At 40.8% G+C, this 13,736-nt stretch overlaps 4 protein-coding genes and 1 non-coding gene across 5 annotated transcripts in view; 2 read left to right on the forward strand and 3 right to left on the reverse strand.

The window, feature by feature from the left end:
• The window catches only part of LOC106109594 (fatty acyl-CoA reductase 1-like), a 13,045-nt gene extending 4,928 nt beyond the window's left edge, over window positions 1-8,117 (forward strand). The window contains exons 2-14 of the mRNA XM_013291153.1: window positions 1,550-1,856; window positions 2,532-2,662; window positions 4,557-4,679; window positions 5,180-5,305; window positions 5,581-5,726; window positions 5,844-5,953; window positions 6,090-6,167; window positions 6,302-6,425; window positions 6,526-6,651; window positions 6,725-6,844; window positions 6,920-7,049; window positions 7,192-7,319; window positions 7,400-8,117. Of these exons, the coding sequence (XP_013146607.1) occupies window positions 1,586-1,856; window positions 2,532-2,662; window positions 4,557-4,679; window positions 5,180-5,305; window positions 5,581-5,726; window positions 5,844-5,953; window positions 6,090-6,167; window positions 6,302-6,425; window positions 6,526-6,651; window positions 6,725-6,844; window positions 6,920-7,049; window positions 7,192-7,319; window positions 7,400-7,487 (1,701 nt within the window). The 5' untranslated portion in view covers window positions 1,550-1,585 and the 3' untranslated portion in view covers window positions 7,488-8,117. The remainder of the gene's footprint in view (window positions 1-1,549; window positions 1,857-2,531; window positions 2,663-4,556; window positions 4,680-5,179; window positions 5,306-5,580; window positions 5,727-5,843; window positions 5,954-6,089; window positions 6,168-6,301; window positions 6,426-6,525; window positions 6,652-6,724; window positions 6,845-6,919; window positions 7,050-7,191; window positions 7,320-7,399) is intronic.
• On the reverse strand, window positions 864-945 carry Trnas-aga. Its single transcript has one exon. It is a non-coding gene; the product is annotated as a tRNA-Ser (tRNA).
• Window positions 8,118-8,343: 226 nt separating the features above from the next.
• Window positions 8,344-10,596, reverse strand: LOC106109584 (NADH dehydrogenase [ubiquinone] 1 alpha subcomplex assembly factor 5). Its single transcript, XM_013291141.1, has 6 exons — window positions 10,117-10,596; window positions 9,848-9,999; window positions 9,574-9,681; window positions 9,102-9,247; window positions 8,835-9,018; window positions 8,344-8,562 (listed from the first exon to the last, which is right to left on the reverse strand). Exons 1-6 carry the CDS (start codon window positions 10,427-10,429, stop codon window positions 8,344-8,346), a joined length of 1,122 nt encoding a protein of 373 aa, XP_013146595.1. The 5' UTR covers window positions 10,430-10,596.
• A 216-nt stretch (window positions 10,597-10,812) lies between these two features.
• LOC106109631 (small integral membrane protein 12) lies at window positions 10,813-11,929 on the forward strand. The gene is made up of 3 exons (XM_013291219.1): window positions 10,813-11,067; window positions 11,400-11,529; window positions 11,670-11,929. The coding sequence occupies exons 2-3, from the start codon at window positions 11,400-11,402 to the stop codon at window positions 11,801-11,803; spliced, it is 264 nt and encodes an 87-aa protein (XP_013146673.1). The 5' UTR covers window positions 10,813-11,067; the 3' UTR covers window positions 11,804-11,929.
• A 1,198-nt stretch (window positions 11,930-13,127) lies between these two features.
• LOC106109586 (zinc finger protein with KRAB and SCAN domains 5-like) overlaps window positions 13,128-13,736 on the reverse strand; it is a 3,952-nt gene continuing 3,343 nt past the window's right edge. The window contains exon 6 of the mRNA XM_013291142.1: window positions 13,128-13,171. Coding sequence (XP_013146596.1) covers window positions 13,128-13,171 — 44 coding nt within the window. The remainder of the gene's footprint in view (window positions 13,172-13,736) is intronic.

The raw sequence follows: 13,736 nt of genomic DNA on the forward strand, positions 1-13,736 counted from the left end.
CCTCGCCACACGCAGCTATCAATGAAACGTGATCGAATGCGATACACTCGGACACGTTTCATAACATCGTACCGACACTCTGTACAATACTTATAAAAATAATGATATCCCATTCATTTAAATACTGTCTAAGAACATCGGTTTCCGAATTTGAACTTAAAACCAGCGAATTTATAACAGGAAAAGTTCTTTATCTTATATCTATCGAATACGGGGATTGCTCTCTCATTCACCGTATTCCATACGATTGAACTCATTGCTTATAGTGAGTTTGCACGTTTTGTGCTGACTTTAAACATTTCAGTAAGATCTCTACATGAACTCTACATATATTGTCCATTTGTCTAATACTAGTGAAACAAGTTGTCAGTGCTGTGGATCGGCGACAAACTGCTGTTAATGTAATATTCCGCGATGGTGCTGTGTGCGTAACGTACTCGCAGTTAGCCTAGTTGCGCCCCGCATTGTTACGTGCGATGTAAGGACTCTGCATATACTTATATGTATGCGCAACAAACAAATATTCATTGTAGAAAATCTTCCTGTCTTAGTTACTGATATTACGTACAGGGTTTGAATCTCGAGTTGTTTCCACTGGGTGCCGTGGTATTTTGTGTCTTTATGATTTTCTCTATTTTGGCGCTAACGGTAGAAGTTTGCAGCGGTAATACGGACTCGAATCATAGGCATAGCGTGTTTGAGTTAGAATGAAAGAAACGCTGTAATTTTCGAGCAGCAACTTGTCCATTTCTGTAGAGTGGAGTGATAACTACTTTTATACCATAAGAGTACAATTAAAATCTGTCTTTAAAAATCGTATTTAAATTACTTTTGCCTTTTAATTAACAAAATGCTAAAAAATCCGCAGTCGGTAGGATTCGAACCTACGCTCCCAGAGGGAATCTGATTTCTAGTCAGACGCCTTAACCGCTCGGCCACGACTGCCGCTTCTTATGCATGCGTAAAACAAAACCAATTTCTTTCATAGTGACGCAATATTTTCATGAACGTTCACACGGACGTTCAAGGGCATCCTTGTCCTGTGTCGAACATAAATCTTCGTTAACAATGCTCATGTAATGTTTTAATTAGCATGAAAAATAAAGTAATTAAGTATCGCAAAAGTGTTTTTCCTCGCAATATGTAGAACGCTTTTTTGAACAACGAACAAACAACAATCTTTGCCCGCTACTCCGTTATCTGAGCAAATACTTTTAGTTATTATCCTAACGTCAGATAACTGTGTAGCTCGGTGATTGATACTAAATGTTTGAGACAATAAGAAATAACGGAGGCATGAGGTGTTTCGTACTCGGATGTTACTGCACTTTTATAAGGTCATTTGAAAAAAAATGACTTGACTTCTGGTGTCAAATGTTATATTACTACATTTAATTTAAAGCCCGTTATACGAAAACCCATCAGTAATATATATTATCAAAGAACTTATACTCTGTTGTCTAAAATTACAACTTTGGCCTTGACTGCACTTAGTCTAACATTTAAACTCTAGCTAAATTCTCTAATCCAATGTATTGTTTGTTCGCAGACAATGACGTCATCTTAGAAAGGATCTGTCAACAGAATGGCCAATAATAAATGTATAAGCGTATGCGCAGACGTGAGAGAGATGAACAACATCAACAATAACCTCACCAAAGCCCAGCAGACGAACACGGGATCGAGAGAGCGTGTGCAGATGGACGCTACTGACTTGAACATTAATTGCGCCGAGTGCGCCGAATGCATCGACTGCGCGGGCCAGCAGAGAGTCAGCGAGCCCGCGCCCACGCCCGCCCTGTCAGACATACAGCAGTTCTACCACGGCAAGAATATCCTCATCACGGGAGCTACTGGTGAGTGACATTATACAATCGCACAAAGTACGTCAAAGTCAAGGCTACATTTTGCATAGTTTCACGCTTTAAGGAGGTGTAAGTGATTGTATATTACAATGTAAGGCCAAATGTTTGTAAAAAATTGTTGAAGGTCCTCTTTCTTTACCTAACAAATGTAAATGTGGACGCACTCAGGTTCAAAGGACTTAGGTCGATATATGCACGAATTTAGTCGAATTTTGTAGCCAAGATCTTTTGCGACTTTCCGAAAGGACCTATGTTTTTTGTTTTCATGTTATATTGAGAACTTAGTCAGGGGTACCCAGTAGTGAATATTGATAAAGATATATTTTAATTAGTTGGACAGAGCAGAGCCCCGTGCACAGAGCACACAGCGTGTCAGGTGAGCCAGTGCGGCGTGTGCGAGCGGTGACCTTGGCCCGGTGGCCGCGCTCACGTAACCGCGCGCGATAAATGAAAGCTTTCCTTTTGCCACCGCAGCGAAATATCTCGCAATCGTTATGCACGTGTTTTAACATTTTAATGGCATTGATATGATTGTATGTATTGTGACGTCAGCTTGATAATCATTTTCGATTATCGATACCATCTTGGAAGGAATGATAATATGGCATGTTTGATAATAATATGCTTCTGTTCTAGTAGTTTCTAGTAAATGTGCGTTTTGGATAGGTTTCTTGGGCAAGATCCTGGTGGAGAAGCTGCTGCGGTGCTGCCCCGGTGTCGACAACCTCTACCTGCTGGTGCGTCGCAAGCGCGGTCAGGACATTTACTCCCGCCTCGAGGACATCTTCGAGGATCCCGTGAGTACCTTCAGGATTTAAGAGCGACTATACTAATACGAATCATAAGACGCATAGCATATCTACATACATATATCTGCATGTTTCCCTAACACTCGGATGTTCTAACAGCGATGTCTCTTGTGACGCAATGCAAATACTAAGTTGTTCAAACGAATTAGGCCGTCAGAGGTCACAGTGGAATTCATTAATAACCACTTTCACTTGCAACGTTCATCTTGTGAAGTATTCAACAAATATGTACGAAGCAATGCAAACAATTTATAGCAATAGCAAAACGATCTTTGTAGTTTTCTAATAGGAAGGCAATACATACATGATCTGGATTCATCCAGAATATGGAAGGTAATTAGACGTTCAAAGCACTATATTTATCAAGTACTCAAATTGTTAATACAGTAAATGTAGTGAAGTACTTTGAGAATATACCTTCGACCTCACTTGAAGTGGCCAACAAGCTGGAGGTTAAACTAATCCACTTTAATGTGATAAGCACCGCCGCAGCCTCCGCCGTTTGTTTGCGCAGCCGCACTGCAACCACGGACATATTGCTCCTCACAACTGACACTTGCAATAACACCGAGGTCAATAATACTACAACTTATTTACCCAGATAATAATGCCACTGGTTTCGTAGTCATCTGTTTGATGTGTGTTTTGATAAAGGTGTTAAAAGGTATTACCACAGTACTATTGTGCCATCGCGCAATCCTACAGCGACATGCGTAGACTTCAATGCTCTACTAATGCTATGTATGTAATAATACTATGTTATAATACAGTTGTTACACAAACTTTAAAGACACACCTTGACATCGCAGGATACAGTGAAGTGGACGAAGTCAGCGATAGCAGCCGACAACTTTAATAAACATACAAACAGGCTTAAATCATCCTTACTCGGATGTTTATTTAACGTCATACACGTTTAAAATATAATTTACGAAGGTTAAGTAAGTATTACTATAACATAGGTACCGCAAAACAGAATTTCGTAAAGTAAATAGTAATAAAAAAGACTCACATGTATTAAGACAAAAAGTAAAGGTCATTAACACGTCTGTTTTGCACTGATCTGTTTTATCGCTAGTTAAGGTAATTTTGAAAAACTATTGTAAGCATTAACATAACTGCACAGTGAAATGTAAAAATTAACAGTATCGTATTCTAACTGTTCATCTCGTCTTCGTCATCATAATTCTTGAAAAAATATCGCAAAAAATTATTAACAAAATGGTAAAACTTAAAGGCACAGTACATGGAAAAATTTAATGGCTTTTAAAGTCGTAATTGGACATATTTAATTTTATTGCCGTATTGTGTTGAATAGTAACATTGTCACACGCAACCGACTCATGTCACTCATGTCGTGCCACCTCCCCGCAGCTCTGCGCTGCCCCGCTCCTCACCGCTCCTCACCGCTCCTCACTGCTCCTCACCGCTCCTCACCGCGCAGCACTATAAATCAACATCCTACATCAAACAAGCGAAGGATTTTCCTTTGCAAATGTTTACTCAACAACAACAAAACTTCTTTGAAGTTCATCCTCGTGTCTTTGTTAACATTTATATTGTCTATTTGCTCTAATAAACATAAGCAATAACTACAAGTATGAATGCAAACAAACGTCAGCATCGCCTGTGAAAGACCACAACGTTAAATGAACTCTGTACTTTGCGGGAAAACCTACACCATTCTCTCGATGACTCCGGACAAAACAAATTGTAACTAATCTAAACAATTCAAAATCAAATTGTATAGTTAAGTTTGAAGATGTATTTGGTTGAAAGAATGAAATATTATTATCAGATTATTTCACAATTAACTATCCGAATGCGTGAAAACTTTGCAATATATGTAATATTAGTAATGACGGAGTGCATCGTGTCCCAGGTGTTCGACCGGCTGAAGGCTGTGCTGCCCAAGTTCCGGCACAAGGTGGTGGGCGTGCCCGCGGACTGCGCCGCGCCCGGCCTCGGCCTCACCCTCGCTGACAGGCAGCTACTCACCGACAAGGTGCCACACATGTGCTGGACTTGCCGACACACCGAGTTTCTGCTTATTATCTATTAATTAACATATTGGATTTCTACATTATTTATTTACGAATACGATGGTTTTTAAAAAATATATAGTTCGCTAATAAAACACAAACTATGTGAAACTATATACATATTACGTCATGTTCACAACATCCGCTTTTGACCGACAATTGACGCACAACGCGTTGAAATCTTTTTGTAGGTAAAATATCGGGGTGACGAACGGAAGTGCTATTAAAGATTTACGCACATATTCTTATCCTATTTATTTAAATAGTTGTTGGAAATGACCGTTTTCCTGATTCAAGTCAATCACTAAAATCTCCATAACATTTAATTTACCTCAAGTCAACTAAAATATATTCAATATATTTACTTGTTTACAACTTAAACATGTTTGAATTGTTCAAGTGCAAATCATACAGTTAGAGTGTGATGTACAATTATGAGATGTTTACAAATGTGTGTGTACAGGTGAACGTGATGTTCCACTGCGCGGCGACAGTGAAGTTCGACGAGCAGCTGCGCGCGGCGCTCGCCACCAACGTGCGCGCGCCGCTGCATCTGCTGCGCCTCGCGCGCGACATGCGCCAGCTGCAGGTGAGCGCCTCGCCAGCCCTCACCAGTCCTCGCTAGCCTTCGCCAGCCCTGGCCAGCCCACGCCAGCACCTCGCACATCCCACACCACAACTCGCCATTACTACCATATACGAGGACATCTCAACCCGTCCTGAAACTTGCTACAAAGTTTCATTTGTAATTGCGTCGTATCTTCAATGTTTAACTTAGTTTAACTCGAAAGACGGAACGAGAACCACTACAGCTGTATTGTATTTCGTACGATAGTTGTAAACCGACTGATATGTAATGCGCAGGTGATGATGCACGTATCGACGGCGTACTCCAACTCGCACCTGGCGCACGTGGAGGAGCGCTTCTACCCGTGCGCCGCCGACGCCGAGCGCCTGCAGCTCGCGCTCGACGACATGACGGACGCGCAGATCGACGACATGCTGCCCACGTAATCATTTACACCTTCATAGATACCGCTTTCTATTATACTTTGAATATGAAGAAGAAAACATGAAGCAATACTAGAGTACAGTTGTTGATACATCTCGTATCGCTTATGTTGTAGCATCCTCGGCGAGTGGCCCAACACGTACACGTTCACGAAGGCGCTGGCGGAGAAGGAGCTGCGCCTGCACGCCGCCGGCATGCCGCTCGGCGTCTTCCGCCCCGCCATAGGTCAGCACCGCCACACTGACTGCAAGACGGTCCAAGTTTTTGATCAAACTAAACTACACACAGCTTCGATGTAGACGTATAAAATGTAGACAGGGAAGGTGTAATTGTAATGATTATTTACTGTATTCGTTTCCAGTGACATCGACTGCCAAAGAACCTTTGAAGTGCTGGTTGGACAACATGTACGGCCCCACCGGCGTCGCCGTCGGCAGCGGTACGGACACCACTTTATTTTTGTACTATTTTTGATACAAATCACCGAAAATCAGGGGCATACATACATACATGCTGCTGCAAAAACGTAACTTTACATTTCTAATTGGAAATGTTTTGTGTCTTGTTGTTCAGCGACGGGCATGCTGCGCACGCTGCAGTGCGACGCGCGCGTCACCGCCGACCTCGTGCCCGTCGACTGCGTCGTCAGCTGCCTGCTGGCCGCCGCGCGCCGCGTGCACCTCGCCTACGCCGCCAGGTCCGCGCTGCACACGCCGCACACGCCGCACACGCTCACACGCTCACACGCCGCATGCTACATTGTATCGTTTGTTGCTGACGTAACTGTTTGCCTCTAGTTCTCCGCCACCGGAGCCGCCCATCTTCAACTACGTGAGCTCCGTGGAGAACCGCATCACGTGGGGCGACTTTAAGCGGCACAACTTCGCGCGCATCGACTCCCAGCCCTTCTCCAACGCAGTCTGGTGAGCACCGCACCGCCGCGGCGTGTCGCAGCGTCGCGGACAGCAGTAACGTGTATCCGTGTGTCTGTGTCAGGTACATATCGCTGCGGCTGACGCGCAGCGCGCGCCTGCACCGCCTCTACACGCTGCTGCTGCACCTCGCGCCCGCCGCGCTCGCCGACGCGCTCGCGCTCTGCCTCGGACACAAGCCCAAGTACGCGCCCCCTACCTCCCCCTCCCCCTCCCCGCCTGCCAAGTACCTGTACTACAAACACGCCCTCTGCCACAGGATGCTGAAGGTGTACAGCAAGATCCACAAGTTCTCCGAGGTGATCAGCTACTTCTGCACGCGCGAGATCACCTTCTGCAACCGCCGCACGCGCCTCCTCTGGGACACCACCTCCAGCCAAGACAAAGAGGCAAGTACAGTCGAAACATTACCAAAATTATTCATCCCACTCCCGGAGCTCGAAGTAAACGTGAATAAGAGTTACTTTTCATTTTTTGACGCTGATTTGTTGTAAAAAAATGTTAATACTGACGTATATTTATATATTGCAGCTGTTCCCGTTCAGCATGGCGGAGGTGGACTGGGAGGAGTATTTCGACCACTATCTGCTGGGCATCCGGCGCTATCTCTTCAAGCAGTCGGACGACTCGCTGCCGCGCGCCAGGATCAAGTGGAAAAGGTACGGAGACCTTTACATCGTCGTGACACAGGACCGACCGAGTCTTTGCTTCACTTCAACGGTACATTCTTTTGTTGCAGGTTATACTATCTGCATCAGATAGTCCGATTTATTTTCTTCGTGTTCGCTCTGTACGCGGTTTGGTCCATGCTAGCCCTCATATGGTGACATCACGACGACGGAGACATTCGGGTGGCTGAATGTTCTGCCGCCGCGCCGGCTGGAGCCCATTGTAAATAAATGCGACGACCACAGATAGTTTAAGTTCTAATCGAATCGGGCATTGTCATGTGACTTGCGCTGACTTCGATCAACAATACACTTGATCCCGAATTTACTATACAGTATTGTTTATATTAGCGCAAAGCCACACGGCAAATACCAAGTGGAGACACATGTACCTTTGTTACGGACTGCCTACACCTCGTCTGACATAAGGTGATAAGTGAATACGTCGCACTGCGATAATGACGAGTGCTTTCTAATCGACTATTCGTCATAGTTCCTCACCGCGGGGGCCCAGTCTACACAAGTTGAGGTAAAATCGATTTTGAATCATTTTTTCCGGTTGTTATTCTTACAGAGAAATAGTTGGTAGTCGTGAGTTGTAAAGTCAATCAACTTCCAACGGGTGTACATCAGACGAGGTGTAGTCAGCTGTATTCTTATTATTTTATTTCTGTAAGTATATACATTTCAAATTGTACAGTTGTGTTGTGCACAACATTCATGTTTAGTCTTGATTGTATTATCATAAAATTTTATATTTAGAAATAATCTCTAGTATAATTATTTAGTAACACCGATGTTGTTACCAAATTATTGTAAATAGTTTGTATTACATTATTATGGGTAATATTTGTAACAGAGTCTTTCGTACGTATGATACAAGAGATTTAACAATAAAATATTATATTACAATATTTTGAGTTTTTTTTCTAACCCCTCATTATGCATTACAGATATATTGTCATTTTTTATGAAATAAAGACGTAAAATAAAACAAAAATTCAGTAAACATTGTCTATTTATTTGATGCGTTCATGATGTTGTATTGTGTGGTGGCTGTGGCGGATGTGGCGGCTGTGGCGGATGTGGCGGGTGTGGCGGCGAGGTCGCGCAGGGAGCGCTGCGCGGAGCCGGGGGCGCGCGGCGCGGGCTGCGAGGGGTGCGGCTTCCACCCCACCCAGTTGATGATCTGGAAGGTGGCCGGCACCCCGCGGCTGCCGCGCTCCGGGAAATCCTGACAATACGCATCTTATACATATATCGCCTCAATTACTGCAGAAACCTTAAAAATACTCGAAAGAAGAAGAAAAGAAAAGAAAAGAACCTTAAGAAAATGTTTACTATTATTGACGATGTAATCGCACGTCGTGCGTCATGTCTTGCAGATAAAACCATACGGAAACAGCTAGTAAAGAAAATAATTGATGGTCGGCCCTTACTGTGCACACACTGCTACACCTGGGATAGCTGTGTGTGCATTGTGCGGTGTGTCAAGTAAGCGCTCACCTTGCCGTACATGAGGTCGTAGACGGCGGCGGCGGCGAACTGCAGGCTGCGCGGCAGGTGCGGGGGCCGCGACAGCGCGGCGTTGCCCTCGCCCAGCGCGCGCACGTCGCGCATCACGTGCCACGCGCTCGGGAACCACACGCGCAGCGCGTCCACGTCCACCGTCTGCAGCGTGAACCCCGCGCTGCACTCCCACACCCACACCCACACCGCAGCTTTAAATAACTATCTCTGTTGATATTAAAAGATGCGAGTTGGGATACTGACGCGGTGAGCAGTCCGCCGACGTCCTGGGGCTGCGTGAAGGGCGAGATGTGCGGCGCCACGCCCCCGCAGCGCTCCGCCTCCGCCAGCTGCAGCGCCTGCCGCAGCTCCAGCAGCGTGCCGCCGCCGAACACGCTCGCCAGGAACACCTGCACACGCACCGCATGCCACTGCTCCATATCCCGCTTCTTACTAATATTATAAATGTGAAAGTTTGGAAGATTGGATGTTTGTTTAAAATTGTTGTTTAGATTGAACAGACGTCAAGGAACTTATGCATAGATGTAGAGTATAATCTGGAAGAACACAAACTCACTTTTGTGTTTTTTAATCCCATGTCGCTAAAGTCTTAGGCCAAAAAAAATAAAAGAATATAAACACTTCTTCAAACTATTTCACAATATTATCAAATACATATAGATAAAATCTACCATGAGAGCTATACTATATATGTGCATGCATGATGTGTACTGACCCCGTCGGGTTTTAGGCAGCGCATGATTCGGTCAAAGCAGCCCGGCAGGTCGTTGACCCAGTGCAGTGCCAGCGATGATACCAGCAGGTCTACACTGTCTTCTGGGAACTTATCAAAACATACTTGTTATTTATGAAAATTTTTATATGCTGTTTGACACAAACATACTACTAAATACAAAGACAAGTGAAAAGATTCTTTTTATGATAGTTTCCATTGCAATTTGATATAAATAATGTAGTATGTAAATTTTAGAGTAAACATACCTACTTACTTCCAAATTCTCTTCATCCATAATAACCTTTTCATATTTAACACCATCACCAATGATAGCTTTGTCCAAATGAGTCTGTGATGTGTCACACAGGGTCACCTTCTCCACGCTGTCAGGAAGAAAGTGGCGGGACACATAGCCTCTGCCGGCCCCTGTACAATTAAATGTGAAAAGACCACTTAATTCAAATTCATACCTTCAAAGATTCCAATCTTGGGGACAACATTTACTTCCACTAAACATGTTTGCATAATGCTTGAACGACTTACCTAACTCGACTGCATTTTTAAAAGTCCTTTTAACATCAAAGACTCTATCAGCAGTCCTCCAGCCGATCTCTTCTTTTATATATTCCGCCAAATGATAATCTTCTCTTTGCGCCGCGCGTTCCTTTTGTAGCATTTTCGCATTTCTGTCAAAAATCTTCATGGCCCCGTAGACTGAACTAGCTGTTTTAGTTTTTGTACTTTTTGAACTAAGATGTCTAAATACATGTCCATTACGTAAACAATTCGAAAAATTTGTTAACTTCTTTGTAAAAATATATTTGACACTATGTTTAAAAATTGCAGACTGAGCCATTTTATTTTAATGGTTATATTTAAAACTTAAATAAAACAGTACTTTGGAAATTACTTGATTAACTATTCATTGTATTTTATTCGAATTAAGACATCAATTAGATATCTATTTTCTAGACATTTTCATTGAACTTTCTGTTTTGAAAATTGCTTGTCAAATGTCAAGTTGAAAATGACAATCGAGTTTTTTCTAAAAAAAAATCACATTTGGTATACCAATGTTAATGCTTTTTCCTGTTGTTTACAAAAATCTTCTATACGAATTTATTGTTGCTTATTTTAGTATTCACTTCATTAATAAGCTTCTTAAATATTAACTCGACTAATATTCAAATTACAGCACTTGGGTTTCTTTTTTGTTTTACAAGCCTACATTAATGACAGTGACAGTGACAAGTAACACCTGTGAGAATAGGAGATAAAAATAATAATATAAAAAAGTGTTATAAACTCGTTTTTTGTACACTATAAACATCACTTATCTTCTTTAGAAATCCCATAATAATATATATTCCAGGTTTTAATGTACTGCCATAGTAAATATTTAAATTAGTTGTAAGTTTGAACGATCTGTTTATTGTAATAAGTAATAACCACAACCGGTGTGGCATATTACTTAGAGGAAATTAAAAATAAACAGTAAGTGTTAAAGCAAATATTTTCTGTCTCCAAATACAAAGAGATCTTTACACCGTAGATTTGTTGACATTTTTAGTTTTATAATGTTTATGTCATTATACCTTGATAATGATATCAATGTTAATAACTTTACATTATGTAATTTTTTACAACACTTTTAAACCACTGCCTGGCATAAATCTTTTAAAACTATGTAAAGTAAATAAAAAATGTTAAAATAGTGAAGCTAGTAAAGCTTGATAATAATTTGTAAGAAAGCATCTTAGCTAACTTTTGGTCACATTTTTTGTCTGCACCAATACATGTGAATGAAATGATAAGCAATGTTCCAGATGTTGCCAATATTGATGCAGTTTCTGAGGACCAATGCTCCATACATAACTCTGCCCATCGCTGCGGTCGTGGGCATCATCGGGTACAACCTTGAGAGCTTGTTGTCTGACAAATATACACCATACAATAGTGAGTGTCACACACTTTGATCTTATGACACAACTATAAGTATATAATAATATAGAAGAAGATAGAAATCAAAGATTCCACCATAGCTTGAGAGTGAAGTGAATGTCTTAAAAGAAAATAGTTTCTTTTTTACATTTCAGAGCCTGTTCAAGACCAAAGATTTGATAGAATGACGGAGGAAGACAGTTTGAAAGATCCAACAAATGTGAAAAAGCTGAAATATCAAGAAAATGTCCTTGGAAAAAATATACCTCCTTCATTAGAGAAACATTAAATGTTTCACTGGAAGAGTAGAGTAGAACAAATTATGTTTAAGTGAGAGGAAGTGCTGATATTTGACTTGGCTCTTGCAAAATGTGACACTCTTAGAACTTTGTGAATAGATTCATTGTTATTACAAGTATCTTTTTGTATATGAAAGTGCATATTTCTGTTTCCTTTTACTAAAATAATAAATTAACAATAAACTTCTTAATTTTTTCTTCAATTTCAATGGCTAATATACACAGGACTTCAGTTTACTGTGTGTTAATTAAAATGTATTGTAATGTATCACTTTAGCTTTTATTTATTGCAATAAAGAGGTAGATATTAGCAGTCTCTCATGTAAAATAAATGTTATATTTTATTTATAAGAATTTCATTTTTTGACAATCCTTCAAACTTCAATCAATGCATGATTTTTAATCCCAAAAAATTCACTTTATGTTCTTAAGTTTAATCATCGTCTCTTGTATTACAAACATTAGTTGTATGACATACAGACACCCAACTTGTGCATGACATTGTAAAGTACAGCTGAACATCTAGATATTAAAGAAAATTGCTTTATATATGTACTGGGGAACTAAATATTGTGGATAACCTTTATGCCACAATATTTAGTTCCCCAAAACTGGGTTTAAGAAAGTAAACACTATTTCTAAACAGTTTATTTAAAAGGTAAATTAGCTCTTATGATATCTATACAAGATAACCAAACGGCTCTGCGTTGTATCGCGAGCAGGTGGAGCTTTCTCTATCATATCTGCTATTCCATTTTAAATCACTAGAAAATTTGAACTATCACAACAACCTAGTAAATCATTTTAATATTTATATCAAGACTATATCTATATATTTTACATATTAAAATTGTAATATAATAAAAACTGTTCAACTCACTTATTAGACAGGAGATAACTCTCAGGCGCCGACTACGGACTGATTAATGCGACATGAGTCTTAGTTAATTTGTTTATAATGTCTCATGAAAGTTTATAATTTTACAACAAAATAAATTATAACATTCGTTTTAGTACGAAATATTAAGTAAAAAGTGTCCAAATATTTCCCACCAAATTTTAAACATTCTATTTATATTATTATTATTTATCTGTAAAATGTATCTTACTTTCATTAAAATTATTAACACAAACTTAACAGCCATTATTTCTTTAACAAAGAAAAAAATTGTTGAACATTTACAATATAGACAAACATATAATACATGTAAATATTTCTATGTTCAATAGAACACTTACAAACAGTTGTGGACGATGATAACATTCTATTGCTTAATTTTTTTACAAAAATACGGCAGTTTTAATCTTGGTGTTTTAAATATAATCTCCCGGCGCGAGTCGGGCCCTGCCGACCCCGCCTTCGCACAAACACTATGCACTACATTTACAACTATTACTTTATTGCTTCACAATTAATTATAATTTTAAACAATCGTTGTATAATTGAATGATATAAAAATTACACAAAATTAAAATGTTGACTTTTAATTTGTACACAATTAACAACAAATGATTCAACAAAGATCAATTTTACTCCAAAAATATCGAGGTAGTCAGGGGTGTCCGCTCTGCGGTGTCGCTCACAGCCACAGCACACTGCCCACACTGCACACACTGCACACACTGCACACACTGCGCACACTGCACACACTGCGCACCGCTACCCTCGCCACACTGGTTTACATTCAAAGTTAAATCTTTTTGAGGCCCGATTTGCGTTATTACAAAATGTAGAAAAACACTAACGAATTCATTACTGATTATTTAGAAATAATCGGTAAATCAATGAACGCCACTGTTACGTGATGTTACATAGAGGTGTACTACGCTACGCTACGAATCCTCGTCGAAGGGGTTCCTGAGGAGGAAGGCGTCGAGTGCGCGGAGGTGCGCGTGCGCGGCGCGCGGCGCGGCCGAGGTGCG

The sequence above is a fragment of the Papilio polytes genome, unplaced genomic scaffold, assembly GCF_000836215.1.
Source record: "Papilio polytes unplaced genomic scaffold, Ppol_1.0 DF821122.1, whole genome shotgun sequence".
In the NCBI taxonomy this organism is placed as follows: Eukaryota; Metazoa; Arthropoda; class Insecta; order Lepidoptera; family Papilionidae; genus Papilio; species Papilio polytes.